The sequence below is a fragment of the Cyanistes caeruleus genome, chromosome 12 (assembly GCF_971803275.1).
Source record: "Cyanistes caeruleus chromosome 12, bCyaCae1.hap1.1, whole genome shotgun sequence".
NCBI lineage: Eukaryota > Metazoa > Chordata > Aves > Passeriformes > Paridae > Cyanistes > Cyanistes caeruleus.
In genome coordinates, this window is record NC_141712.1 from 14,499,196 (window position 1) to 14,526,059 (window position 26,864).

At 44.6% G+C, this 26,864-nt stretch overlaps 2 protein-coding genes across 7 annotated transcripts; one reads left to right on the plus strand and one right to left on the minus strand.

Moving 5' to 3' along the window:
* CMTR2 (cap methyltransferase 2) lies at positions 1-6,191 on the minus strand. Of its 5 annotated transcripts, none has more exons than XR_015275567.1 (3): positions 5,882-6,104; positions 4,788-4,838; positions 1-3,602 (listed from the first exon to the last, which is right to left on the minus strand). XR_015275567.1 is itself a non-coding variant. In XM_023934667.2 (3 exons), exon 3 carries the CDS (start codon positions 3,581-3,583, stop codon positions 1,292-1,294), a length of 2,292 nt encoding a protein of 763 aa, XP_023790435.2. In that variant the 5' UTR covers positions 3,584-3,602; positions 4,788-4,838; positions 5,625-5,691; the 3' UTR covers positions 1-1,291. The 5 variants fall into 5 exon arrangements, 4 of the variants coding, with proteins under 4 accessions (XP_023790435.2, XP_086704371.1, XP_086704372.1 ...); XM_023934667.2 differs by lacking the exon at positions 5,882-6,104 and adding an exon at positions 5,625-5,691; XM_086848245.1 differs by lacking the exons at positions 4,788-4,838; positions 5,882-6,104 and adding an exon at positions 6,107-6,191.
* On the plus strand, positions 5,678-26,054 carry LOC111946069 (purine nucleoside phosphorylase). 2 transcript variants are annotated; one of them, XM_086848247.1, is made up of 6 exons: positions 5,678-6,722; positions 17,413-17,582; positions 17,869-17,972; positions 19,255-19,430; positions 21,936-22,126; positions 23,045-26,054. In XM_086848247.1, exons 1-6 carry the CDS (start codon positions 6,712-6,714, stop codon positions 23,260-23,262), a joined length of 870 nt encoding a protein of 289 aa, XP_086704373.1. In that variant the 5' UTR covers positions 5,678-6,711; the 3' UTR covers positions 23,263-26,054. The 2 variants fall into 2 exon arrangements, with proteins under 2 accessions (XP_086704373.1, XP_023804473.1); XM_023948705.2 differs by lacking the exon at positions 5,678-6,722 and adding an exon at positions 13,899-14,104.
* Positions 26,055-26,864: the final 810 nt, after the last annotated feature.

Below are 26,864 nucleotides of genomic sequence, written 5' to 3' on the forward strand. Positions count from 1 at the left end.
TGAAAACATAAAAGGCTTTATTTTTTCAAACAATATTTGTTTTCCTTTCTTTTTTTAAAAAAGGTCTATTAACTCTTTGAATATTTGTTGATAAAATGAAAATATACAACAGCCATGTAAATCAACATCTTTTCTCCTACTTCAAAAAATATATGCATCCTTCACACCAAAAGCACACACTGATTAATTACAACACAAAAGCTTTTCAGCTGTATAACCCTGAGGGCTCCCACACAAACATGAACACACTTGTGTGCACAAGAAAGGCAGCACACAACTGATGAACTGTTTGTTCAGATGGTAATACCTCAGAGCTGTTGTTTTAAGGATTTTTAGCATGGAAAGGCTAGCAAATTCCAGCAGCTGCATGTTATATGAGCCTCTCGTGGCTAATGGAAGCTTCCTATGTTTAAATGTCTCTTAAAGGTTCTGCTTGTTACAAGCCTAAGTGTCTACAGCCACTGGCTAATTCTTTTAGCAAATTTCATTCTTGAGAATTGAGCTCAGCTTTGGACCCATGAGAAGTCACAAGAGAGGGCTTGATGGCAATCCAAATTATTGCCTGAAGAGTAAGCAATGAACAACCAGAGGCTGAGCACTTCTCTGGCATAAACAGCTCCATTTGATCCTTCCGTCAAGTGACTGAAGTGCAGAGAATTGGAACTCAAGATATCAGCATGGCATTCACAAAACAGCTGCAAGAATGAGATGGAGAAACCATTATCAGGCTTTGGCAAGGAAATTTTCATCTGTCCTCACTCACTGAAGTGCTAAAGTAGAGGCTGATATTCAAAGGCTACGAGGTGAAAATTCAGAGGCTCTTGTTTAAGAATGGCAAATGGGGACATGTACCCATAACCACCATTTCATACCATCCAAAATGGTAAGGCAACTTACACAGGATTTCCTCGACATCATCATTAAAAATGAAAATAACTGTAAATTAAGGGGATGTCAAAAGACAGTTTTTGAGGATGATAGCAAGAGGCTCTGAGGCTTATGCTCACTTGTCAGCCCTTGCTTCCACTGAATCAAGGATTCCATGTTATTCTGCATCCTAAAACACCCAGCCCAGTGGCCAGAAATCAAGGTCTGGCTTTCTTTTCTCCTATTTCCTACAGAGAAAATACAGTGAAAGTAGGATTGATAGCTCAAAACATCCTCCCGGCACTTTCAATGTCACACCACTTTTGCATTAATGTTACATTCACATGAACAATGTTTTTAACACCTTCTGCCTGCCCGTGAAACAAGGTCCAGCAGCAGCAACTCATGCAGTTGTAGAATTATTTTAAAGTGGAATGTCACTAGCCATTTGCTGCTGCTGAGCCTGCACAATCAGGTGGAGCTGTCTCTTTGCAATGGCTGCGTTTAAATCCCCTAGGAACTCCAACAGCTTGCCCTGGAGGAGAATCTCCATGGGCACGAACTGCAGAACCTGCTGGGGAGAGTCTGTGTCCAGCAAAGAGCTCATCAGTGCGTTCAGATGCTGCAGATACTCCACCACCGGCGCGGGGACGCCTCGGTACCCAACGCACAGCAAAGCAGCGCCGGTCCTCAGGGGCTCCCGCGAGGTCGGACACGCGAACGCGATGCTCCTGAAACAGCAGTGCAGGATGAACACCAGGCCAGCTGTGAAGCGTGTCAGGCAGGAGAGAACAGGCAAAACCAATGCATCTCCTGCTGCCAGCTGGGCCAATGAACGCAGAACACACTCCAAAAGCTGCTGCTGGTACTTTGGTTCTCCATCATACAGCAAAGAGAAGGTGAAAGTCAGCAGCGTGGCTGAGTCCACGGGCTTTATTTCCATATTGGGCTGGCTTTCTGTGTCACAGAGAGAGGGAAAGCCAACTACAAGGCACTTGAATTGGTCACTACAACTTTCATTTAGGACTTCCTGATGGCACCTGGAAAGATCAGACACTTTTGCCAGTATGAGTTCCCCAGGAAGAACTTCACAAGAGTGACAAGGCAGCATTGATCTGCCTTTCAGCCTCCCCCCACCCAACTCTTTCACAGCTTCGTTAAGACTTTCTAAGACCTGAACATCACAAAATGGAGAACACTTTACCCTTGGCAATCTTTTTCCTTCCAAAATGTACCAAAAGCTACACTCAAGGTTTGAAAATGATCCTTCCAGGATGCACGTGTTCCCAGCATTATTTAAACTGTGTTCCTCAGCCCAGTGATAAAAATAGCCCTTTGCCACTTTATCATTCCATGTCAGGGTTTCCATCACCTTCCTTTCATTGTATGTACTAAAATATTTGTTTCTTTGCCCAAACCATTTTGCATTCATGCTGCAACCAGCCTGGGATTTCTTGACAAGCCAATTACTTCTGCCAATGGGTTTCATGTGGAACTTTTGCATGAAGAACTGTACTGCACAGTCTCTTAACTTGTTGAGTTTCATCTGCTCTGCTTCTTCCATGTGCTCAAAAAGACTGATATTCTCAGAGATAGTCTCTACCTGGAACTTGTGGAAGAACATGCAACACTCTTCATGTGTTTTAAGGAATGATTCTGGTAGTGTATGCTGGGAGAAAAGGGCTTTGTTGATAATTTCTGTTCCAAAGTTCTGCATCATTTTAGGAAGAAGCAGATGAAGGCTTTCTCTGCCCATATAGCGAAGACAAACCACATAGGCCTCCGAGTTTCCAGCTTTGCTGGTGGCTGGTTTAAAGACATGGACCTCCTCAAAAGAGCAGTTTAGCAGAAAGAGCAGGTTGATAGAACAGTGTTCAAACAGAGTGAACATCTTCAAAATGAAGGATCCTCCAGTGCCCAGGATCATTAAAGCAGTGACTGTTTCACAGTAATGAAGGGGTGAGACGAGAGCTTCCTGTTCTCCTGGATTTCCCTGGCAGTCAAAGCTGCCATCAGCAGTTACCAAGTGGACTGTGGTCATACTGCTCACAAAGCTCTGAAGTCCTGTTAGATGTCTTAATGTCATCACATCCCCAGTGTTATCTGGGCCAAAGTACCACCAAGGTAAAGTATTTGCTATCAGACGGTCATCCATGATCATCATAAGGGTGTCATTGGCTTCATGATAAGGGTTTAGAGTATTAGCTACCCAATTCCAGTGGCAAGGGACATGGTGGGACTTCAAGAAGTGGTTAAGGCTGGCTATAAAAGCTCCAGGTGCTTCACAGAGGTGGACAGAATTCAGTTCTCCATCTTGAAGAGCTTCTTCTGGGAGAAGAGAAAAACTGCACAGGATCTCATGAAATTTGCACCATGCTTGGGTACAGAGCTCAGCATTTACAGACTTCTTCACATGAGATATTATTTTCCCTGCTTTATTGGTAAATGAGGTGTGCCGATGCCAATCCTCAAGGTTCTTATCACTGAGTTGGTTCTTCACTTCATTCATTGAGTCCTTCAGAGCCAGGAGTGAGTGAAATTCCACATGATCACATGTAAAAGCATTGCTGGGATCTGGCAGCTTCCATTCATCATTCACTGGCTTAGTGTAAGTAAATTTCTTTGCAAAGAGCTTCTCAATTTCAGAAATAATTTCAGGACTGAACTTCTCAAGGCTGGTCTTCTGGTTAACATAAGGCTGCTTAGATTTATCCATTCTCGGGTTGATTCACAACCTGGACAACAGCAGGGGAGAAGAAACCATGTCATTCCAATCATACCAGTACAGAAATAGGAAAAGCCTTTTATAAAAAATAAAAACGTGTCCTGCTTAACAGCTGTATTCTAGAACAGAAGTAAATGCTTCATGGAATAATGCACTAATGAGGAAAGTAAATGAGGGCTATCCTAAATAAGGTCATTTGGAAATCAGGAGGTTCATCAGTTCAATTGCCTCTCTTGCTATTTACATAGTAAGTGAAGAGTTGGCTGGTGCTTGGCCCTTCACTGACTCCAAATATTCTGCTCATTGTATGGGTCTAAACACTTATACACAAATATCTCCCTCAGTCACAAAAGAGAACACACCACAAGCTCTCCAAATTCAGCAAGTGGCCCAGAAATTTTATCATCTGATTATGGCAATGTTTATCTGAGAGCTCAATGTATGGAGGGTGGGGAGCCACAAGCAAAGGCAACTTCGAGAGGGAGCACAGCTGCTGCTGCTCCAATTTCCCAAGTGGGAACAACCCTCCCACCAGGCCCAGGGTGCTGCTGGGGGAGCCCCTCATTGGCACCCTGGAGAGCTGTCCCTCAGCTGAAGGGCCCTGGAGGGATGCTGGGCACCAGCCAATGGGCAAAACCCCTTTTCTCTGCTCAGCATTGCCGCTCCCTGCCATGACTGCAAACCCTTATGTCTTCCTTTAATGACTGAAAAAACTGTGATAAATCTGAAGTGAGAGGACTTGGTTACAGCTGTGGTCAATGGGAATAAGTGCTTGATGTTAAAGAAGAAAGTAGTGCTAAGTGTTGTGCTGTGAGTGGGTAAAGGCCAACAAATACAAGCACACTCCACACAACGCTGAGGAGGCTGCTGCAATCTGCTCCACTGCTCAGCACAAAGAACACATCGCACAAGTGACAGGCACTGACCAGAAATCAGCCAGCCAGCAATTTATTCCAAAGTAAGATGTTAATTTAAGCAAAATAACTTCATCAAAATTAACACTCAAATTAGGAAATCTCTCAGCCTAACACTTTAATCATCCCTCAAGCCCCCTCCCATTCCCTCAAAAGCAAAATACAATGACTTTAAGTGTTACATAACAGTTGAATTTAAGAAAATATTGGATTAAAACTGAAAGAGCTGAGAAATTTTGGAAACAATGACCATCCTCAGCACTTTATTCTTCCTCTCGAACCTGTGCAGCATCTCAGGCCATAGTCCATGTCTCCTTATCACCATCAGCCCTCTGAGGAGAAGAGAGGCGCATGGTCACACACACAGTGGAGGTTTCATCTTGCCTCTCCCCAGTTTAAGGCCTTTCAACAGACAGGTTTAATTTCACTGTCCTCTATGCAGATGTGCTCTGGCTTTAATGTCATCCTTTCTTGTAGGATGGTCTGGGGAATGAGGAAAACTGGGGAAAACACAGACCATTATGCTCTGGACTAGTTTATTTCATTTTAAACACCAACTATAAGCTTTTAATTACAGCTCACTGCAGTTACTCAAAAAAGAGGTTTGGGTTGGAAGGGACCATAAAGATTATCTTGTTCCAACCCCCCTGCCATGGGTAGGGATACCTTCCACTGAGAGCTCCACCCAACCTGGCCTTGGACACTTCCAGGGATGGGGAAGCTACAGCTTGTCTGGGCAACCTGTACCAGGGCCTTACCACCCTCACAAGGAAGAATTTCTTCCTAATAGCCAATTAAAATCTCTCCTCTTTTAGTTTAAAACCGTTTTCCCTTGCCCCACTACTATCTGCCCGTGTAAAAAGCTGCTCTCCCTCTTTTGTATAAGTCTCCTTAAAGTACTGGAAAGGGCTCTAAGGTCTCCCCAGAGAACCTGAACAACCCCAGCTCTCTCAGCCTGTCCCAGAGGTGCTCAGCCACAATACTAAAAAGCTCAACCCTAAATCCAAGCTCGCTCAGCGCACAGCAAGAACAGGCAAACGCCCGCTTTTTCATCGTCATTTCCAGTCCCCTTCCGGCCAGGACCGGCTCCGGGCTCGCCCCACCGCGCAGCTTCTCACCCATCGCCGCGCTCCGCTTCCGGCCCGGCCGCCTCACTCCGCCCCGGCCGCTCGTAGCGCCGCGCCCGCCCCAGGCGCCTCCCCGCGCCGCCCGCTCCGTACGCGAGGCCGCGGCCTCAGCGCGGCCCGCGGCCGCTCCCGCTCTCACCCGGCGGGAGCGCGCCCAGCCCGGCCCCTCGCCCGCCGCCCGACCCGCCCTCTCCTCGGGGGCACCGCCCTGGCCCGGGCCGGGAAGGTTCCTGCTGCTGCGCTTTTACCGTCACCGCCGGGGAAGGCTCGCCGCTGGGTTGGGTGAAGAGCGGCTGAGTCCGGTGAAGGCTGCGCAGGCCGGGCAGGCGGCAGCACGGCTAATGGCTCCATTTCCTAAACAGGGGCTTAAGAGCGGCTGTTTCTTACGAGGAAAAGCGAGCAGAGGAGCCGTCCCCGAGCAGCGGGGTAGCCCAGCAGACAGCCTTGCTAGGAGTTGTCCACGCAGCACTTACCAGGCGCTAACGCTGACAGGTTGCTCAGAAAGAAAAGAAGAGGAAAGCTTTGTCGGGATGTGTGGCCACCCGCTGGAGAGGCAGGACTGGGGCTCAGCGCCCTGTGTGTTTTACCCCGATGCCCTTGGGGCCTGAGCCCAGCGCCATCGTCTCGCAGCCCTGCAGGGGCCAGGGCTCAGCACACTCTTGAGTCTCCGGAGTCAGCAGTGATGCTCCTCCAGAGCTTACTTTGCCCTCTGTAACCCACAAGACAGGTACTTAAGAAGACTCTTCACATAGTAACCCACCTTGCTGCCCTTTCTAAATCTCCAGGACACTTGTTACACCCAGGTTGGGTTAGCAGGAGGCAAGAGCCTTGAAATACTAACAGTCATAATGAACATCACTGAGCATCCACTGCAGCATCCCTGGAAACACTCAGACACTTTAGACAGCAAAGCAGCATCTAATCTGCACACAGAAGCAGAAAGGTTAAAGCATGTTCATTAATACAGTAGACAGCAGCTGCAAGTTGCTTTTGAGACTTTAAATACTGTGGGGATTTTCCTGTATGCAGTTTCAGGAATGTGGCACTCCTCAGCCCTTCTGGGAACAAACAGCCAACAATGGAGCATGAGTAGGCAAAAATCCTTTTGCTTTAATACCAGGCTTCCTGCTATTGATTTTTACAATCTCACATATTCTTCATGAAGCTCAATCCAGTCCTAAGCCAGAAGTAGTTTTGGTACAGAAATTCAGTGCTATCAGTACTAGGCACTCCAGAACTGATAACTTGGGAAAATTTTGCTTGAAGCCCAGTCACTGGAAAAAAACCCAAAACCCTACCATGTCTATCTTAAGGATATAATAATGTATACATAAGGGACCTTTTCTCCCACTCTAGGTACATGAGAGAATTTGTGTGTTAAAGTCATAACTGAGCACAGGGATCTATAACCAGACAACTTTCCTCCCCTCTTTTAAACTAATTGCTTGCTTTCTAAATGAAGCAATATTACTGCAAAATAGAAAGAATCTTAGGATAGAAAAAGCCCAGTGCTACCTGTAAACAGGAATACAGGACTAAAACTCTTTAAATCTCTTGAGGGGGAAGAAAGAGAGAATGTATTTTTCAAGCCAACACTGTCATATTGACCCCTAAGTGGTGTAACAAAATGGTACTTACTGGCTGCCTCATCAGAAAGAAGTTTTACCTAATGAGAAAGGGCTGAGGTGAAGATGGAAGATTCCTCTGTCTCGTGCCTCTTCACCCTTTGACTAGCCTGTTTGAAAATCACCTTTACTCTACCAACATCTTTAGCTATGTAAATGTAGAGAGAGAGCTGGGGCAAATGAATGAAAGCAGATGAGCAGCTGGTGAGGTGGGGAGCTGAGAGTGTGGAGGGTTCTCCAGTGCTTGGTCTGGTCTCTCTTGATTGTACAGGGCACACACTAATGGCTAAAATCTTATCTTTAGGTCATGAGAATTTAAAGTTAGTGGGAAGGTCAGAGATATGCTACAGAAATGTTTGTGTTTGTAGTAAAAGGCTGAACAGAGCTTTCCCTTAGTTTTGGCTTTCTGTCTGTTATTTCCAGTGGTGCTGTTTTGGTTGCCTTCCTTTTGTTGTTTCTGTGTACTCACACACCAGCCACAAGGTTTACACTGACTGACTTCTGTGTGCCATAGGTAATTAAAGCATTGAGTTTAATAGTTGATTCTTTTTAATTTCTTCATAAACACATCACTTTTCACATGCTCTTGAGTGCTTGGATTACATTACCAAGAGAACAGCTACAATTCAACTCGTAGGGGAAAGTGGTATGTAAGCAGGACTTGACCTTTGCATTCCTACCCTGCCAGGCTTTTACTGTAGCTTGGAGCTTCTCAGTGTCACACTCTCCTGGACTCCTGGAGATAAGGCTCTTCCAAATCACAGGAGAGAACAATTCATCACTGACCACATGACAGCACAAGAGTCCTAGCTAAAAGAAATGCGATTAAATAGCATGCTTAAGAGAAATGTGATGCTTTTTCTGGAATTAAACTTATAACTCAGCTTGTGAGCTTCAGGATCCTCCTGTGTTTTCTGAAATATCTTCAAGTTAAAGCAGAAATTTGAGTTCATACTTCTATCTTATGCAAAATAATATCTCTCTTTTTTGTTTGTTTGTTTGTTGGTTGGTTTGGTTTGGTTTTTTTGGTCCATGTAAGATACTTAAAATGAGAACATAGCACTTTCTTCCTGCTTCTATGGAGCTAAACTTTTATCAGCTGATCTGCAGCTGATATTTTCCCAATCAAACCATAACCTGTGTGCACAGCTGTGGCACCAACAGCCCCAGATGGAAGCATCTGTCTTTAAGGGAATATTGGGCAGTTAAACATAGGAAGTTAAACATCTCATTAAGAACAAAGTAGTCTTGTTTATGCCCCTGATTTTTTTTCCTCTTGTAGATATATGGTATAACTCCATACTGTGTGATGGAGCTGGGGACTATGGCTGGAGCATTTGGGAGCTCTTTCAGTCATACTGGATGTGTGCAGGGGTTTGTCTGGGGAGACTATGCTGAGCCATGGAAGAAACTTCCATAGATTCCATGGGATACCCAGTACTTCTCCCTGTTTCTAAAGATCAGTCCCAAACCCACATGATTTTGCACCAGATTTCACGGTGCTTTTATCCATCACTGTGCCAGATACAAGATATTTATGAATGGGGGTGACAGCATTAGTGTGGCAGAGCAGTTGAGAGAGGCTCTCAGTCAGACATGAGAAGACTCATCCACAGTGATTATGTGGGTGATTATGATTTGATTTATTGATAATAAAGTATCTAAACTTTGTCAGTGTGTAAATCACAACACTATCATCTATTGCAATGTGGTACATGATGCTGGGACAACTGGTTGCCCTTACTGAAGTGGGTTTCCATGACTGATCTGGGGACTGATCTGTAAGGGTCATTCTTGTTCTGCTTCTGGCTTGCAGTCCAAAGTCAGGCAAATTTTTGCTTCATCAGCAGAGGAATTGCAGCCACTATCTGCTACAAGGAAAGTGAGTTGGGAAACTCCAGTAAACAGTGTCTGATGTAACCAGTTAGTTAAATGACGTACAGTTGTCTAACCTTTGATTCTTTAAACAAAAACCACTGAAATGAAAGGGAAAACCTATAGACTATTCAGTAATGTGTTATTATTGCACCACAAACAAGATAATGAGGAAGCATTGATTCTGTTGGAACAGCATAAATGCATCCTGACAGATCATGACTACAAGTGGTAGTATGTTCAACTACTGACCTCCAGAAATCGGTGTTTTCCAAAGGGGACTTTGGGGAAATGAGATGTTCCTGAGACCTAGTGAAAGGTTGGGCATTTCACTGTGTGAAAGTATTATCAGTTATTGAAGAGGAAACCAGACCACAGAGCAGGATAAACTTTGGTCCTGTGTTGTTTTGATATGTGTAAATGACCTTCCCAGAGAGAAGTCATATCCTTCATAAGGAGAAGCATATTGGAGCCCCAGGCCAGCAGCTGCCTGTGGTGCCAGGATATGAACTGCATTTACCTGTGTTGAACAGGGAAGTATATCTATTGTCAAGGATTCTTAGTGATACGTGGAGCTGTGTAGTATCATTTAATTATCTGAGAATTGTTTTCTTCTGAGACAGGCCTGAAAGCATTTCTTCCTTATTCCTTTTTTGTTCAAGTTATTTGTGTTTATTGTAGGCCAGAGGGGTACCTGGCCTTTTTAGTCTGTAGTCCACCAGGATGTGTGGTTTCTCTTGCACTTATCCTCACTGAAGTATTGTTTCAGCCCTTCATCACACTTTCCCCTGAACTCTCCGATTTTTTGCCTGCCTCAAAGCACTTCCATATTGAAAAGCCCATCCATTCATCCCAAGCCTGACATACTGTTGATCCCTGGTTGTGCTGTTTGTATCCTTTCAGAAGGTACAATTCCTTTCCCTCAAATCCCCCAATAATCTTTTTTATACTCTTTCTCTCCAAGTTCCTTGCCACAGGTACTTTTGCTTCCAGAAACTCCCATAGCCACAACCCCAGACTTACCATTTGCTGTTTGATACATCTAGAGCTGGAAGTGTTGGCAGGTATTAGGACATCTCTGCTCTTTTACTGATTTCTGTGATATCATTTTTTCACAGGTTTCATCAAGTTGCTTCCTCTTTCTGCCCGAGTCTCATAAAGATGGTGAGGTTTTACAGAGCAGGCATACAACTTGTGAGTGCTGTGGCTGCTCCCCTGCCAGTAAACATCATAAACCCTTTACATTAACTGATCTCTGTCCTAAAAGCCTTTTTCCACTGCCCTCACAGGAGGGCTATTTAGGACTGCATATTTTGGGCGGCTGGAAGCTTTTTTCTGACGTCTGGCCTAACTGAACACGCATCTCCTCCGTTTCCTGCTGCCTGTCTTAAATTTCTGTATCTCTCCTGCTTCCATGGCAACATTTTCTGGCTGTCATGGAAGCATTGCTTTGCTCTCATTTTGCTCAGCTAACCATGACAGGCTCTTTGAACGTCTGGTTTTCTGTTCCCCTGGCCAACCCTTTGCTGCATTCACTGTGGTCAGAGGTCTCTTTCCTGTCGATGTAAAATGAGCAGCACGCACACCAGTCCAGGCAGATCTTGCTAGAAATTGTTATTAAAATGATCTGTTGGGGAATAACTTTTCTGGTATATAATTTGATTTTATTTACCTTTGTTGTGGGTAATAAGACTCCAGTGGTTGTTTGGCTAGCCAGTGTACAGACAATAATGAATTTCCCAAAAAGGCTTTCCAGATTGCTGCAAAATTCCTGATTAATTCTTGGCAGTAATTTTTTTAATCAAACCTGGAACATGTGCTTACAGTAGTCAGCAGAAAAGCAAAATCTTTCCAAGCTTTAGCCATTTCACCTTCCTCCAAAACACCGAGGCACAATCCTGGCTTAAGTATGAGAGGACTGGGAGAAATTCCCCCCAGGTAAGTGAGCACTGCACCTGTAAGGGCAAAGTAATGCCTGTAGTGCTTTGGGGGCATACTTTCTTCTGGGTAGGCTGTCCCCACTGTGTAGACACTCTGAATATTTCTGCAGCTCAGTTCCTCTTCTCAAAAGAGTGATGTGCAGTACGTGTGAGAAGACTGCAAGATAATTTGATACTGTGATAATGTCAGTACACAGGGAAGTGGAGACTTTCCCTAAAGCATTAATTAAATGTTTTGAAGAAATGCTTGCAAAATACTTCACGACGCTTTTTTAGATGGAAATTGCTGTAGAAATGTACAGCATTGTTAGAAAATGATTTCAGGTGATTGTATCTGCATCCTGTAGCAGTTGAAGTTCTCAATACAGAAGCAGGGCTTGAATGACAGCCAAGGCAGTAAAATCAGGATTATAGATACAAATTGCTGCAGACACATACAGACAGAGACAACTGAGATTCCTTCAGGACAGAAGACTCTCAATACTTTTTTTTCAGCATTATGCAATCTATTCAATACCTTCTTTTTCTAGATGAATCTGATTTGGAGTATTCCCTGCAGTCTAATTGGCATGAATGCCCTCAGTGCTCAAATTAATTTTGTCCTAGTAGGATGAACGTTTATCTCGTACTTGTCCAGCCAATGCGGCATTACAGGTTAAAACTCAAGTAATTTCTGTTGCTGTTAAATAACAGACACTGCAGAAAGATAGATAAAATGGCTCCTTTTTGATAATCCTGTTTTCCATGTAAATCCAAACTAGGAAGGAGATTGTCTTAGATGAGAGCAAATTGGGAAGAGCTCTCAGGCTGTCTGATCTCTCTTGTCTGCTTTGCAAAAAAGAATCAGATTAATGAATGTAATCAGATTAAGGCTGAAGAAGGGAACATATCTGAGGGGCATCAGAACTCTGCTGATACCAACAAACTATATGGAAAATCAACATTAAGGACCTAACATTGCTCTGTAATTTAATTTAATGGCATCAAATAATGGGTTTCAAATAAGTCCTGAGTAGTGGCAAGAGGAGCCTGGGCTTCCAGAGGGCAGAAAGACGTGAGTGAGCTGGGAAGTGGCTCTAAGACCCTGGGTTTGGGTGAATGTTGCTTGGGGTGGTGGTGACTTGCAGAGTCCTTTGGCACAGTGGCTCACAGCCAAGCATCGTGGGCCCTCTTTGAGCACAGAGTTTGGTGCAGTTAAATCTACCTAAAACCATTTCTGCTCTCAGTCTGCTGTGCTTTTGTACAGAAAAACAGTGCTGAAAAGAGGAGGGTATACTGAGAGCAGGCAGAGGTAGAGATGACCAAGATTCAGAAGTGTAAGAATAAGAATGACAAAAATGAGACATATCTAAAAAATGAGGGAAAACATGGTAAAAACAGAGTTAGAAAGAGGGCATAGAAAGGAAAATTATTTATAGATCCTTAATGTTGATTTTCCCACTGCCTCCAGCAAACCAAGAGCAAGATGCACCATGTCAGTGCAGCAATGTACTGCTGGGTCCTGAAGTGGCAGCACCCACTTGCTTGTCTCTGTAGAAGAGGCATTTTAAGCTTTCTAAAAGAAAGTAAGAAAGAAATGGAAGTGTAAACTTGAGAGAGAAAGGGAGAAGGTCAAGAACTTGAGGGGAAAGCCCCTCTTTATTATTTCTCTTCAGATCCATTTTCTATTTCTTCAGTGCCAACTGTATTTTTCAACAAATAAAACAGAATTGTATTTTCAAATTCTGCTGGTTTTTGCAGACTCCCAGCCTGAGCTGACATTGCTGGGTTTCTGCTTTCCAGCATGAAGTAGATCTCTCTCTAAAAATGCCCTGCTTTTTTCTTGCTGTATTTATTACCTTGTTTGACTTTAAAGTTCTCAGAGACAGTTTTCTGGGGCAACAATGGTCTGTTTGATGCAAGGTCTTCCAGATCAAAAAGGAAAGAGGAATGTAAGAAATAAGAAATCCAAGACCTGAAATGAGTGCTGCCCAGTGTTCTAAATTTTCGTCAATGTCTGCCTGATTTGTCTAAGAATTGACAAGTTTTAATCGAGGTTTTGTCCCTGCTTGGGTTATTTATAAATTCTAGCCCCATGTGTCCTTTTTAGATCTATTAAGCTGTGAATGCATATTGTAGATGTGGCCTTTCAGCTGGGGCGTGTAAGGTCTCTATTCATCACTGCTTTTCTTGAATTTTTTTGGCATTCAATTGTCTTGGAAACATCTCTGGCTCTGTAAAATGTGGTTCACATCAGTTGTTGGGATCAAACACCGATGCACAAACAGATCCATATGACAAGGTTGTTTTTAAATTTGTTTTCATACACAGCAAAGCTAAAATTAAAGGGACAGATGGTGGGGTGTCTGTCTTCTTTCCTGTGTTTCCCATAATCTGCTGAATGGAGGTTTAGCATATCTCAAAGTATTTCCTTGTGGGGAGGGTGAGGCAATTAAATATGAACGAAAAACCCAGAGGGGAGCTAATGGGTCATCACCCCTGGTTGCCATGAAAGAATGGGAAGGCAATGATGTGAGATATGGAAAGGTCTGGTGGCAGTGGTAGGTGGTACAGGTCATCTCACAGAGTCTGCACGCTCCCAGGGGTTTGAATTGCACAGGAGCAGGTGACTCCAGCTGGTTCCCAGGTGACACAAGAGGTGCAAATCCAGGCAGATCCCTTGTCAGCCGCTGAAAAGTTGTGTGCGTGCGTGTGAAATTTCTAGGCTTAATCTGCATTGCTCTGTGTGTGTGCATGCGTGTAAGCTTTCTGCAGAGCTCTAGAGCATGTGTGTCATGTGGGGTGAGGCCAGAAAAGCAGATGTACTCACCATGCCACTCCTACTCGGGGATTAGAGATGCTCAGGGGACAGCAGGGAGAAGCTGGGACACACCTCCCTGACTCACTGCCGGAGACAGCAGCAGCTTCTGCAGGTTCAATAGGCCTCAGATCTTTATAGCTCAAATAAAACCCTGCAGATCCATTGCCAGCAACCATCCCCTTCTTTTGGTTAACCAGAGAGGAGGAGGATGGCCTATGCTGAGGAAGACAGGTAAGGTGCTGTGAAATAGGGGATGCACAGATGTCCAAGTTGGATGGGGCTAACAAAAATTACATCGCTTTTCCTCACCTTGTTTTCTTTCCGCCGGGCACTCAATAAATGTCAGACAAAGGCTGCTCAGAAGTAAACATCTTATTATTGGAGAGGAATCTGGCCATCTGCCTGTGCAGGTGCTGGTATTATGAAATATGGCAGCGAATAGGTGACCTTGGGAGAGGTTACGGGCCAGAAGAGGCAAATATCTCCTGTGGAGAGGCACTGACTGTAAATGCGTATGGCTGTGTGCCCCCAAACATAATGCTTTAGCTGTTTATTTGGATATGTCTGCTTTTCTACATGGATTTGCTTTCAGCCAACTTAGAATCACAATAAGGGTGGGGTTCTTTTCATGCCATAAAGGATCTGTCACCGGTGACAGTCCTGTGTTTTGCAACAGATGCGTTTCTCCAGTGGATGACAGCAATCACAATAAAGGGGATTGTGTTTTCAGCTGATCCTGTGATTTAATCCAAAGCGATGCTACTGAGCACTATTATTAGGTGTGCATTGTTAGAGCAGCTAGAGGGGCCTTTGTGCTACATGTATTAATTCAAGCTGTCAAAAAGCTTGCACAGGCCTTGTGCTCATGCAGTCCCAGGCCGAACACTCTGTTTGGTGACCCACGGGTCAAACTCCCCCTTTGCTCCTGCTGAGCAGGTATCTCCCTTGCATTCAGAAATTATCAGTGCTTGCCAGTCCCTTTGATGTCATCCAGAAAGTTTCTGAAAGCTAAATACTGCAAGCAGATTAATTTTGGCCTTGCTGTGCTGTCAGCACTGGGGACAGCTCTGATGTGCCCAAAGCCTTAGGGATGGACAGGGCTCTGCCAGGCCCCTGTGCACTTGCTGGAGCTCCTTTCAGGCAGGAAACATATGCAGCACTGGAGATTTACTTCTTTGGTTAAGAAGTATTTTAATATCTTCTGTTTAAAAGGAAAATAATTCACTATAACTTGGCATAGCTCAGTCAGTCCTGATGTCTTCAGCAGACATTGAATGGGTTCCATCCCACGTTCCTAAAATTTCTGGGGATATAGGAATAATATCCATGCTTTTATGTTATTTTGAAATGGTTTATGCACTTTTAAAAAAACAACAAAACTGAAACAAGCAGTATTATGGTCACGAGGAAGAGCAGATCCTGGTGACCTTGTTCTTTCCTCATGCCTGGCACAGGTATGTCAAAAGCTTGGGTATTACATATAAATTCTCTTGGTTCCCTTGAATTTCTAAACAAGGATTACAGTTATTCAACAGAGAAACTGGGGGGAAATGCTCATTAATGTATGTAAAGCACTTTTAAATCTTTTGTCTGGGAGCAAGTGATAACGTAGTCAAGTGTAGTCTTTATTAATGTCACTTTCACAGTTCCTGCTTATTTCAAGAGCTCATGATACACTTCGAAAATTCAGTATGTGATGGTAAATAAACTCTCTTATTTCCAAACCTTTCCTTTGAAAAGTACTTCAGCTAAGTATGACTCTTCATTTTAATCTATGTGTATGAAAGTTATTTCTTCCTATTGGATTGCAGGTTTATGACATTTTTGGGTATTTTTGACGTCAGAGTTTGTAACTAGGACCGTAAGTTTGATGTATCATATGCTGGATAAGACTTACAGTAATAACTAGACAGCTAAGAGATTAAATACTCACAGAAAACACCTGTGCAATAACTACTGACCCTGTCAGTATAAAGAAAGAAAAAGCATAGAATTGAGAACCTTCGTTTCAATATCTGGTACTTTAGTTGGTGGAACCAGTTGTACATGGACAGTCAAGTCCTTTTAGTGGCCTGAGACCTCCTGGAGTGAGGAGCACCACTTCGAAAGCTTTTCTGTCTGTCCTCTAAGACTGCTGAGAGCAGCATCACAGCATTATTAAGGTTTACCTCTTGAAACAAGAGACATGATAAAAAAACCCCAAAACAAAATAAACATTCCTGGACAGACAGCGACTGCTTATCAGCACCTCCAGTCAATTTTACATCACCTGCAGCCTCACAGTATCTGATTTTCTCACCTTTCAGTAATCAGATCAACTTTTCATATAGAGAACCTCTGTCCCTGCTTGTGTTGGTTCACTCCAGGACCCAGTCCTCTACCATGTACAATCATTAATTCTACTCATCGATGCTAATGATTGAGTTGCTTCCAAGATCTGCTGTTAGGACCCCTGTTTTTGAGGATAGTTTCCAATCAACCTTGATATTGACTTTCAGAAAGTATCTGCATTGTCCTATTGGAAAGAGGATTATAAGATTATTTTGCTATTGATCGTGTTTCAAAACTGTGATTAAGGCATCTGAATACTGGGCTAAGAGGTTAAAAGTTGAACTCTTTTCCCTTCCCATGAGACAGATATACAGGCACTGTAATGCCAACTTCTGTCCCACCTTCAGGCAATGGGGCTCCCTTCTGGATAAGACTTTTTTAACCAAGGTATTTGTTGAGTCCCCCTCTTGAATCAGTCTAAGCTCTGGAGCCCAAATTCCTAGTTTTCACTTGTTTTGATGGAGACCGATGTCATTGGCAATGTGTGGCCTGCAGGTGTGATCCCATGCCCACTGTGTGGGAGAGAAGAGGCTGAGTAAGGTCTCCATGTTTATCCTTCTGTTCTGAAGGCACGAGGTATTGAGAAGGTGGGTGTCTGACATGTGCTACCAGCCTAGATGGAAGTAGTGGGAGCTGATGGCACTCAACACTTACAGGATTGGCTTTTCCATCTCTGTAGATGATGCTTGACCCATGTCTCAGAAGTTTACCTGAATCTTTACCCACTGCAGATGACAGTGTCTACTCCTTCATCAGCACAGCACTCTAACTGTGTTGTTCAGGTTCTTCAGAGACAATCCACACACTTGGATTTCCCCATCATGGGCTGGACATCGCCATGAACACTCATATAGGTTGGAATTTCTCAGTGTAACTGTGCTTTTGCCTTTCTTCAGGAACTCAGCAGAGACCAGAGCCCATCAGAAGCAGGAGTGGTTATGCCTTGTGACATTTCTGTGATCTAGGTATCATTAGCCATTCTTCATCTACAGAATGAAACCAGCTAAGGGGATTCAAATTATTTCCCCATAGTCAAGGATAAAATACATGAGATTAAAAGTGAGGCATCTTCAATAATAGCAGTGAAGCTTCTATTATTATAGTCTTAATGAAATTTCTTTTTCTCTGCACCTTTTCAGTACTTTTACCTTTTGAATCTTGTTCTTTGAATGGGCTGATAGTCTCACAGACCTGTTCTCCTCCTGCAGAAATAGCTACGAGGTGTATAAGGAAACAGCAGACTGGTTGCGTGCCCGTGCTGCCCAGCGGCCCAGGATCGCCATCATCTGCGGGTCTGGGCTGGGAGGTCTGGCTGATGTGTTGGATAACAAGACAGTCTTCCTGTATGAGGACATCCCTCACTTCCCACGGAGCACGGGTGAGCACAGCTCAGGGCACCAGCACCCCACCCACCAGCAGCCTGCAGCAGAGCCTCCTCACACAGGGATCACTCAAGTCTGCAAACCAGTCCCACATTGGTGAAATGTGTGTTCAACCCTAAAAAAACCCATAAGTATCATAGCACAAAAATATGTGTTTATTTCATTTCCAGCTCCTGCTTTTGCAGTGCTTGGCCCTGCCATAAAACAAAATCAACTAAGAGATCCCTCTTAAGTCCAAGTCCTTGAGACCTGTAACTAAAATGACACTCTGTTAATTTCCAGTGGCAGGGCATGTTGGCAGGTTGGTGTTTGGGGAGCTGAATGGACAGCCCTGTGTGTGCATGCAGGGACGTTTCCACTCTTATGAAGGCTACTCTTTCAGCACGGTGAGTTCTCCTTAAGGAAAATATTCACGTAGGGGAGATGTGTTGTAAAAGCTGCAGAAGTGACTGCTTGCCTTGCTATCTAGCTGCAGGATGTTAGCTCTTGCAATGAACTTACATTGCTCTTGAAATAAGTCTTTCTTAGATTTCAGATCTGCCCCCAAAAAATAAATTTGGGAGTTCAAACCAAGGAGTGGTTGGCTTCTGCTGGGTGAAGGTGATGCTGCACAGCCACACAAATTGGCTGACCCTGCTACTCTTGCAAGGAAAAACAGTTTATCATAGAAGGCAGATTAATTTACATGCTTTAACTTAGTCAGTTTAATCATGATTTAAATCAGCAACCAGAAAACTTCAAGAAGAATAATCTATTTTAATCTTCTATTGCATTTGTATAGTTTACAGCTGTTTTTTTTTTACCTAGAAAAGTTCCCAGGCTACTGCAAGCTGCTATAAGCCTGGGAACTCAGCTTACATACTGGAATTTCCCAGCTAACATACTGGAATGTGTGGACATTCATGTTACCTACCATGCACATATGTGCTTTTCTCCTAGAAAACAACAATAATATTTATTTATTGGCTCTTTTTTTAAATTTGGATAGCTCTGAGATTTTCCTTTTTGCATAGAGGCTGTTTGCATTTGGATATAAATTGTAATTTTGGCACCACTTAACTTCTTGTGGAAAAACAACTATTTTAAAATCACTCAGTACAAAACTAGCTTTATCAAGACATGTTTGTCTATTAAAATTAATTCATTTCTTGAAGAAGTGATGTCCATTAGGAATTTTTTTGCTCACAATAGCATTTGATTGATGGCAGGTATCATCTGAATTCCTTCATAACTCCTCAAAATCAAACTTCTTACATTTTTTTTTTCTCCAGCTCCCAATTGTTCCTTAACTTTGGATTACTCTCCAAGTCCATGTGCATAAGTAGTTACTTCAATCAGCACAGTGGTTTGATCTCTGCAAGACCTTGGCAGTGAGCAAAAACTATCTGCATGTTCTTTCTGTACCACCTTTATTTGACCTTAGTGCAACTGCAGGAAATGTGGTCTTGGATTTTAATGCAAGATTTTGTTCCATTGCAATTGTTAAATTTGTTTAAAAAGCATTAATATTCTATTTAAATCAGAGGAATGTTTAAAATTGAAGAAGGTTGTTTTGTCTCCATATGTGGACTTTCTGCATCCACCAATCATGATATTACAAAGGTAGTAGGAGCAGTAGCTGGTTGCTGACTGTGATATTCATTGCACAAATGCTTTTGGTTCTTGCAGGTCACCTTTCCCATCAGGGTGTTCTTTCTCCTGGGGGTGGAGATCTTGATTGTCACAAATGCTGCTGGAGGACTGAATCCCCACTTCCAAGTGGGAGACATCATGTTCATCAGGGATCACATCAGCTTGTTTGGCTTGGGGGGGCAGAATCCCCTGCGTGGACCAAATGACGAGAGGTAAGAAGGCATCTGGTCCATTGTTACCAACTAATCCTTTCTTCCTTCAGCCATGGGCTGGGACTGCCAGTTGTGCCTACTGACAAATATTTACTGGGAGGTAGAGTTTGGCTCCAGGTAACCACAAGGGAAGAGTTACAGCAATAGCTGTGTGTGCTGGGCCACCTGCCTTGGCTTCCCTTGGCTGTTGCTTGTTTTTACAAGGCTACAAAGAGTTTACACACAAACCCCCAGAAGCTTTTGTTTTGTACAAGTAGGCTTCTGATCCTTCTCCTGACATGACCAGCTGTACCATCTGCTAAAGACACCCACTGCTCCTCTTCTTATCAGCCCCTCTCTCTGTTGGTTCCTCTTCACTGAGCAATCAGTGAACAGGCTGTGAATCCAGCCTGGGTTTGTCAACAGCAATCTCTGGTGTGATGGAATGGGTACAGCAGAGGCCAGGCAGTAAGTGGAGGGCAGAGCAAAGATGAATAAATTTCCTGATCATCATTGCTGTATCCAGAGACCTTGAGATGTGCAAGAGCAACCTGCTGCTGGCTGAACTGGGAAGTCAGGTTTCCTGTACTGGCTGTGTAGCAGAATCTTTACCTTATGGAGAGTGCAGAGAGGAACTTCTAACATATCCTCACCTCTGAACTGCAGGTGCCATCAGATGTGGATTTGCTTTAAGCAGGATGCTGGACTAGGTGACCCTGAGATCCCTTCCAAATTGAATTTCTGGTCCCAAAATCCTTCCAATACGCCATCAGACTGTTAAGGTGGAAGGCCCATCTTCAAAAATGGACATGTTTGGAGGGCAGGCATCTGGATTGTCCTCGGGTCTTTCCAGAGAGAAAGTTCTGCTGAGAGTAAGATGGCCTGCCTGGGTTTCACTTAGTTCCTTCTGATGTAGCAGCAGACGTGGCTCTCACTTCTGAAAGAATCTGAAAGGTGCTGGCAGCTGCCTCAGGAGAAATAATCACTGTGCTGCGATTCCATGGGAAGAGGACAGTACCCATCTGAAGTGGAACATCTTTACATTTTTGTAGGTATTGCCGTGGGTTGGAGGAAAGTGATCAAAAGCAGAGCAGCCACATGGAGTGTTTAAAGCTCTCTGGACTTGCATAATTGCTCTGGAGCAGGAGGAGAAATTCCAATCAAACAACAGCATCTGGACAACGTTCAAAGGCAGCAGAGCTGCCTCATTGCCTCCCAAAAGCAGCTTCTTGGTGAAGACTGCAGTGCTCTGGGAAGTGATTTTTGTACTGCTGACCAAGGCATCAAAATGGGTAAAAGGTCTTTATGAATCAGGTTTCAAAGTATTGCAAAGATTTAACTGAGCAAACTCCTAAAATCCTGTCCAGCTGAGCTACCAGCAAGAATTTATCTAAGTACAACAGAGCAAAACTAGAGGCAATGAAGTGATGTGGAAATAATATTTTTTAAATAAATTAGAGATTGGGTTTCTGCATTGCTGGCCATCCTTCAGAAAAGGGATGCAATTTTCATGGTGATGAATACTTATTACCTTAGACCAGAAGAGAAAATTTGTTTTTATTTATATAATATTTAGTGTTTATAAAAACAAAATAAGCTAGCTACTGCCCTAAGCATTCAGCTGGAAGAACATGTAAAAAAGCAGAAGCTTTAATAGCATAAAAGAGGGACCTGGTCCACTCCTACTGAACTGGTTGATGAACATGGCTGGGAGTTTATTTTCCAGGTTTCCTCAGTGGCAGCATAACAATCTTTGCCATGTACTTCTGCTCTCCTTGAGTCAAGAGCAAGATTCACTCTATCAGGAGCAGGACTGAGATGCTATTTTGAGACATAAAGCAAGAGACCCAGTCTTGAAGCAGAAGATGAAAGCTACACGAAATATGGCCTTGGAGCTCCAGGATGTAAAATAGCAGCCTGCTGTGATGGGCCTTAAATGGAAGGACTGATGCTCAAACCCCCACCAGGGACAGCCTGTGGGACTCCGTGCCTCAGGGTGCCCAAAGAGCAGCAGCTGTCTGGTGGGGAATGTTTAAAAGTCATCATGAGCAGTCACTGGGGGGAGACAGAACTGACCATAGTGTTCCCTAGAGAGAGGAGCCCTTGAAAGACCTGAAAGGGTTCCTGCAATAGGGAAGTAGTGCCAGACCTTCCAACATCCATAACCTCTGTGTGCTGACAGTCTTGGATGATCAGATCTAGCAGGAATATCATGTCCAGGTAGGTGCCCCATTCCTGGAAACATTCAAGGTCAGGTGGGACAGGACTTTGAGCATCCTGATCTAGCTGAAGATGTCCCTGCTCATTGCATGGGTTTTGATGAGATGGCCTTTGAAGGTCCTTTCCAACCCAAATTATTCCATGACTGATGGCAGAATTACCTGATGATAAGAGCAGAATGGAGTGATTGCATCCATGGCAGGTCTGCCCTTAACACTTTCTTTTCTCCAAAGAATGACCATCCCTGGACTCTGACAGAGGAAGCAGCAGCACTATCACACGACTGTGTCCTTTACTGCCTTTCAGGTTTGGAGTGAGGTTTCCCTGCATGTCAGATGCTTATGAACAAGATCTGCTCAGCCTGGCAATGGAGAGTGCACAGGAGCTGGGGTTCCTGAGCTTCACCAGGGAAGGAGTGTACTGCCTGCTGCCTGGGCCCTGCTACGAGACCGTCGCCGAGTGCCGCCTGCTGCAGGCACTGGGAGCTGATGCTGTGGGTGAGCTGCCAGGCTGGGCTGCCAGCGTTCTTTGGGCACGTGGATTGAACAGTTAATTCTGCTCAAGGCTGACTTGCTTCAGTCTTTGACTCTCTAAGTCTCCTGGGGCTGGAGAAATGAGCTCTGTGCATTTCTGCTTCATTCTGCAGTGGCTTAGTGCAGCTCCTGGGAGGATCTGCAGAAAGTCCCTGTGCTTACAGCTGCACAGGACAGGGATCCCAGCACAACTTTTGTGTTTATTTCTCAGACATAAACTCTCATGCTCAGATGGCTCCACTTCAGGAGGACTGAGTGGGGCCCAATAAAAATGAAGTATTTTTCTTCTAATTCTGACATTGTAAAGATTTTCACTGTGCTTTTTCTCTACAAACCAGCCCTCCTTATGAGTCTTGTTTAGGGATGGTAATAATGGATACCTTCCCAACTGTGTACAAGAAAACTAAGTGCCACGATATATATGATTCCTCCAGCTATCATTCCTTCCATGACCCCTGGCTCAAGAAAGTCTGTTTATTAATACCTGCAGATTCGTTGTGTGTGAGGAAAGGAGCTCAGCTCCCCTCAAAGCCATTTTTATTTGCAACATCTATTTTAGCCAAGGAAGAGCCAAATGACACAGCACATCAGTACTTCCTTAGCAAGTCTGCAAGCAGTCTGACACACCTTGAGGAGGGAACTAAGTCACAAGGATCAAATGCAGGTGGTTTATTGTGCTGAGCAGAGTTGTAACTGTAGTGCTGCAGCTATTTGAGCCTTGTACATATCACAGCCTTTAACTATTTCAGAGTTCAAACACAGACCTGGGGGGAATGAGACAAGGGCATGTGCTTGGAGGTAGAATCATGGTTTGCAGCCTTGGAGAGATCTTGTTTTGGTGTAAAACCTGACTCATTCTGGTCCTTTCCTCTCCTACTGTAGGCATGAGCACTGTCCCAGAGGTAATTGTAGCCAGGCATTGTGGCCTCCGAGTCCTTGGGATCTCCCTCATCACCAACAAAGTGGTGATGAGCTACAACAGCCAAGAGAAAGCCAACCATGAGGAAGTGCTGCGCATCTCAGTGGTCCGGGCTGAGGCCCTGCAGAAGCTGGTCACGCACCTCCTTGGGAAGCTGGGGGAAAGCACAAACTCTCCATGACCTCCAGCCATTAATCCTTCATATCATAATGTGTGTGAACACTACCAAGTGTTGGGGGAGAGCTGGTGGTGGGACTGTCCCTTTCTCTCATGATTTTAAATAGACCTTTTGATCTTTGTGCTGTATCTGATCAGGTGCATAGGTTCACTTTGAATTTTGCCAGAATGATCCCCTTGTTAGTAGCCGGTGACCAGAACAGCTTACTGTCAACAGTCCAGCACATTCCCAAACCCCAGTCAGCAGAGCCCCAGTACTGTGACCTCCAGCTGTCTCTCCTGCACCCTCCTGCCCCAGATCTCTGCTCCCCATTGCACATGAGCCAGGTCAAGAGTTGGTTGTGGGGCTTGGTGCCTGCTGGGCCTGCTCTGGTAGGGCCTGGTCTGAAGCCAGTGGAAGCCCACAAGACTGAGTTTTGAATACATGAAGTGGGCCAGACTAAAGATGAGATCTGCCTGGGACAAGCAATGGTGCAGAGCAGGTGAATTGCAATTGATTTTACAGCTTGGAAAACCACTGCAATTCTATGGGGTTGTGCAACCTTTTCCTCCCAGAAGGTCTCCCAGAAAGCCATCTCTTTCCTTATCCTTGGCTCCTCATGACCAGCTGCAGAGCTTGGTAACTGTTTGCTACAATGCAGCACAGCCCCAGAACCCCTCACACCTCTCTATTCTGTTTCATTGCCCAATTTAGCAGGATGTGAAAATTCAGCTCAGTACAAGGAATGGCTTACCTGTGCACCATGTAAACATTGCTAAGCTGGAAACAGAATCCAGGTCTGTCTCTCCCTGGTTTTGATCAGTTTCTGGATGTCTTGGAGATCAGTGGCTTCCGTACTGCAGGCTGATTTCCTGCTGGTGCCCAAAAGCAGAGAGATCAGTTTGATCCCAGGTTTCACATGAGCTTTGCTGCTGTCCCTGCAACAGATTTTGGAGCACCAATGGTTTGTAAATTTTAGCAATGCGAAATTACAAGGGAAATATTTTGAAACAGGTGTGATATTTTTCTGGGACTTTCTTGGTCCTCTTACATAAAGAAATTGGACCAAGCAGTGAGTAAAGGACAAACAGGAGAGGTTCTCCCTTACCGGTGTGGTCTGACAAGAAAGGGGGAACATTCACCAGAACAGTGCATTATTCATTGTTCCTCAAAGGTCAAGCTGAGCTGTGGATGCAGCTGGATGTGAAACAGTGATGGTAATTATTAGATAACCTTTTTCCCTTCATTTATCTTGTAATTCTCTATAAAGCCCATCACTGTCATAGCTAAATGTTTTTAGTTGACTCAGTGGTCTGAACTGAAGACGCCCAACCGGTCGTGGAGAGCTCCCAACCTGCCTTCCTAAATTTAGCTGACCAGTTGTTTACCATTGACACTCACCCTCTGTCACAGCCTTCAGCCTTCCATGACATTTCTTCCATTTTTTCCAGATGGGTATTTGCTTGAAGCCTTTCATGCTGCAATTACTGGAGTCAGCTGCAGTATCCATGGTGCAGATGTTGCCACCAGGAGGAACAGTTGTGCTGTGAATATTTTCCATTAAATGGTAGCATTTCAGGTGTAGGGGAGATCTTGGGGTGGCTCCCTTGTGTCCTCCTGGGCAATGTTACCTGTGGTCAGCCCTGAGAAATATCTGCCCAGCCTGGTCTGGAGGACTTGTGGAAAGGAAGGATTCATTGCTTGTGCTCTCCTGGCAGAGTCACTTGTTCAGCAGCTCTTGGCACTTGGAGGAGCCCTCAGAGACAGCAGCTCTTCCCATTTGGTGTGTCTGACTGTCAGGACAGTCTCTGGGACCAGCTCTGGTGGTAATCTGCAAAGGGAAAGAGGCTCCAGCTCCATCTTTAAAAATAATGCTGTTCCCTTTCCAGATCAGGCAGGAGTGAAGTGCTTGCCTGCGCAAGCAGGGAAATATGAAAAGTGGCAGATGTGCAGAGCAAGAAGGAACCACTTCTACCTGCTCCCTTTTCAGACTTGTCCCAGTATGAGCTTGTTACAGGGCAGGGAGAGAGCAGATCATTTCCCCTGCCTAGAAAATGGTGCTTCACATTCATCTAATTAATACTTGGTAAATACAAAGTCTCTCAAGTGGGAGTGGAAGGCAGCTGTGCAGCTCGCTGTAGCTAGCAGCAGCCAGAGTAGCTAAGGCTGGGATTTCAGCAGACTCCATTAATTAATCAGAGTCAGGCTGGGCTGGGATGTGAAGGGAAGCATCCAAAAAACCCTGCTGTTGTGCTGGTACTTCTCAGGCAGGGTTTGAGATGATGAGGAGCTTGGCATCAACACCTGCTTTCAGCAGGCCAGGTCTGCTCCTCTCTCCAGCTGCACCGGAGGCAGATACCGTGCTCTTGTGTCTGAATACAGCTGAAATGCAATTTAAAATTTAACCTAAAAATCACCATACAGCTAAGTCTTCAGCAAATTATGTCTATTTAAAAATTAAAAAAAAAAATCTAAATTGCATCTGAGCCTTTAAATAGTTTGAGGCTCTTCTTTCAGCTGCCCAGAGTTGGCTTGGATGGCCCAAACTTTGCATGAACATCCCACTTTTTTACCTGTCAATGGTAAGAGGAAGATGCCCTGGGCACTTTGGAAAGGACCTTGTTCATTTGCAGGCAAGAGGGGAAAGACAAAAATTAACACAGTGAGCTCATCTGGCTTTGGAGATACTTTTAATATAATTTTGTGGTTTTTTTAATGCTGATGAATTTCACAAGTCTGAAATACAGTGATGCAAGATGGGTAAGATGTGTGGGGAAGGAACTGTGAGGGAATAAAACCTGCTGTGATCCTGAAAACTGTGTTTTTGTTTGCTGTGCCAATGCCACGGGTTAGAAAGAAAGGAGGTGCTTAGCTGCTCCCTGTACATCCAACCCCCAGGCTGGAGGATAACCCAGGGAGTCCCCACAGCACCACATCCCTGGGGGACCAGAACTCAAAGCTCAGGATAAGCAGGACCAACATTTGACCAGCACTTGGCACAGGCATTTCTTACAGATCCCACTAGGCTGACAGACTTATGGAAAAAATTCCAAGAACCAAAGTACCTCAACTTAACTTCAGAGCAGCTGGAAAGTGCAGAGGGCTGTGGTAGTACCAGGGCAGCAAGTCATCTATGCTGGAGGCAGGACACAGTCCCCTTGATGCTCTGCCTTTTGTTTAGTGCTTTTGGTGGTTTCTGGCAACATCCATGGCTGAAATGACAACCTCAGCTTTCTTCATTCCTGTTCTCTGTGCCACTTACCTGCTTCTGAAGTCCAGGGCTTTGTGGTCATAGGGATAAGCTGAAAGATACATGAAAAGCTGAGGCACCTGGCAAGTGGCAAAAGAGCCCCAAATGACATGATGATCCTGGCTTTCTCAGTGCTGTGGTTGGCAGTGAGCCCAGGTGCTGCCTGATTAGGGAATGCCACCAGCACGGGCTGTCCCATGTGGCTGTACCCGTGGCAAAGGGACACATGGAACACCTGTGTCAGTGCAGGGCAGAGCTGGCACGGCCCCTCCTTTACTCACTCACAGCCACGGACTCATGAGCCAGTCTGCTTCATCCTCTGTGCCAGCCTTTCCTGTATCCTTGCTCAACAGCCCAGAGAAAACTTTCCAGATTA

Bases quoted from the DNA above. Each gene is read 5' to 3' on its own strand.
- CMTR2 (XM_086848245.1), bottom strand. From the start codon at position 3,583: ATGGATAAATCTAAGCAGCCTTATGTTAACCAGAAGACCAGCCTTGAG.
- LOC111946069 (XM_023948705.2), top strand. From the start codon at position 14,082: ATGGCCTATGCTGAGGAAGACAG. The intron at 17,973-19,254 runs GTGAGTTCTCCT...TGGTTCTTGCAG, and splicing joins AAGGCTACTCTTTCAGCACG to GTCACCTTTCCCATCAGGGT. The intron at 22,127-23,044 runs GTGAGCTGCCAG...CTCCTACTGTAG, and splicing joins ACTGGGAGCTGATGCTGTGG to GCATGAGCACTGTCCCAGAG.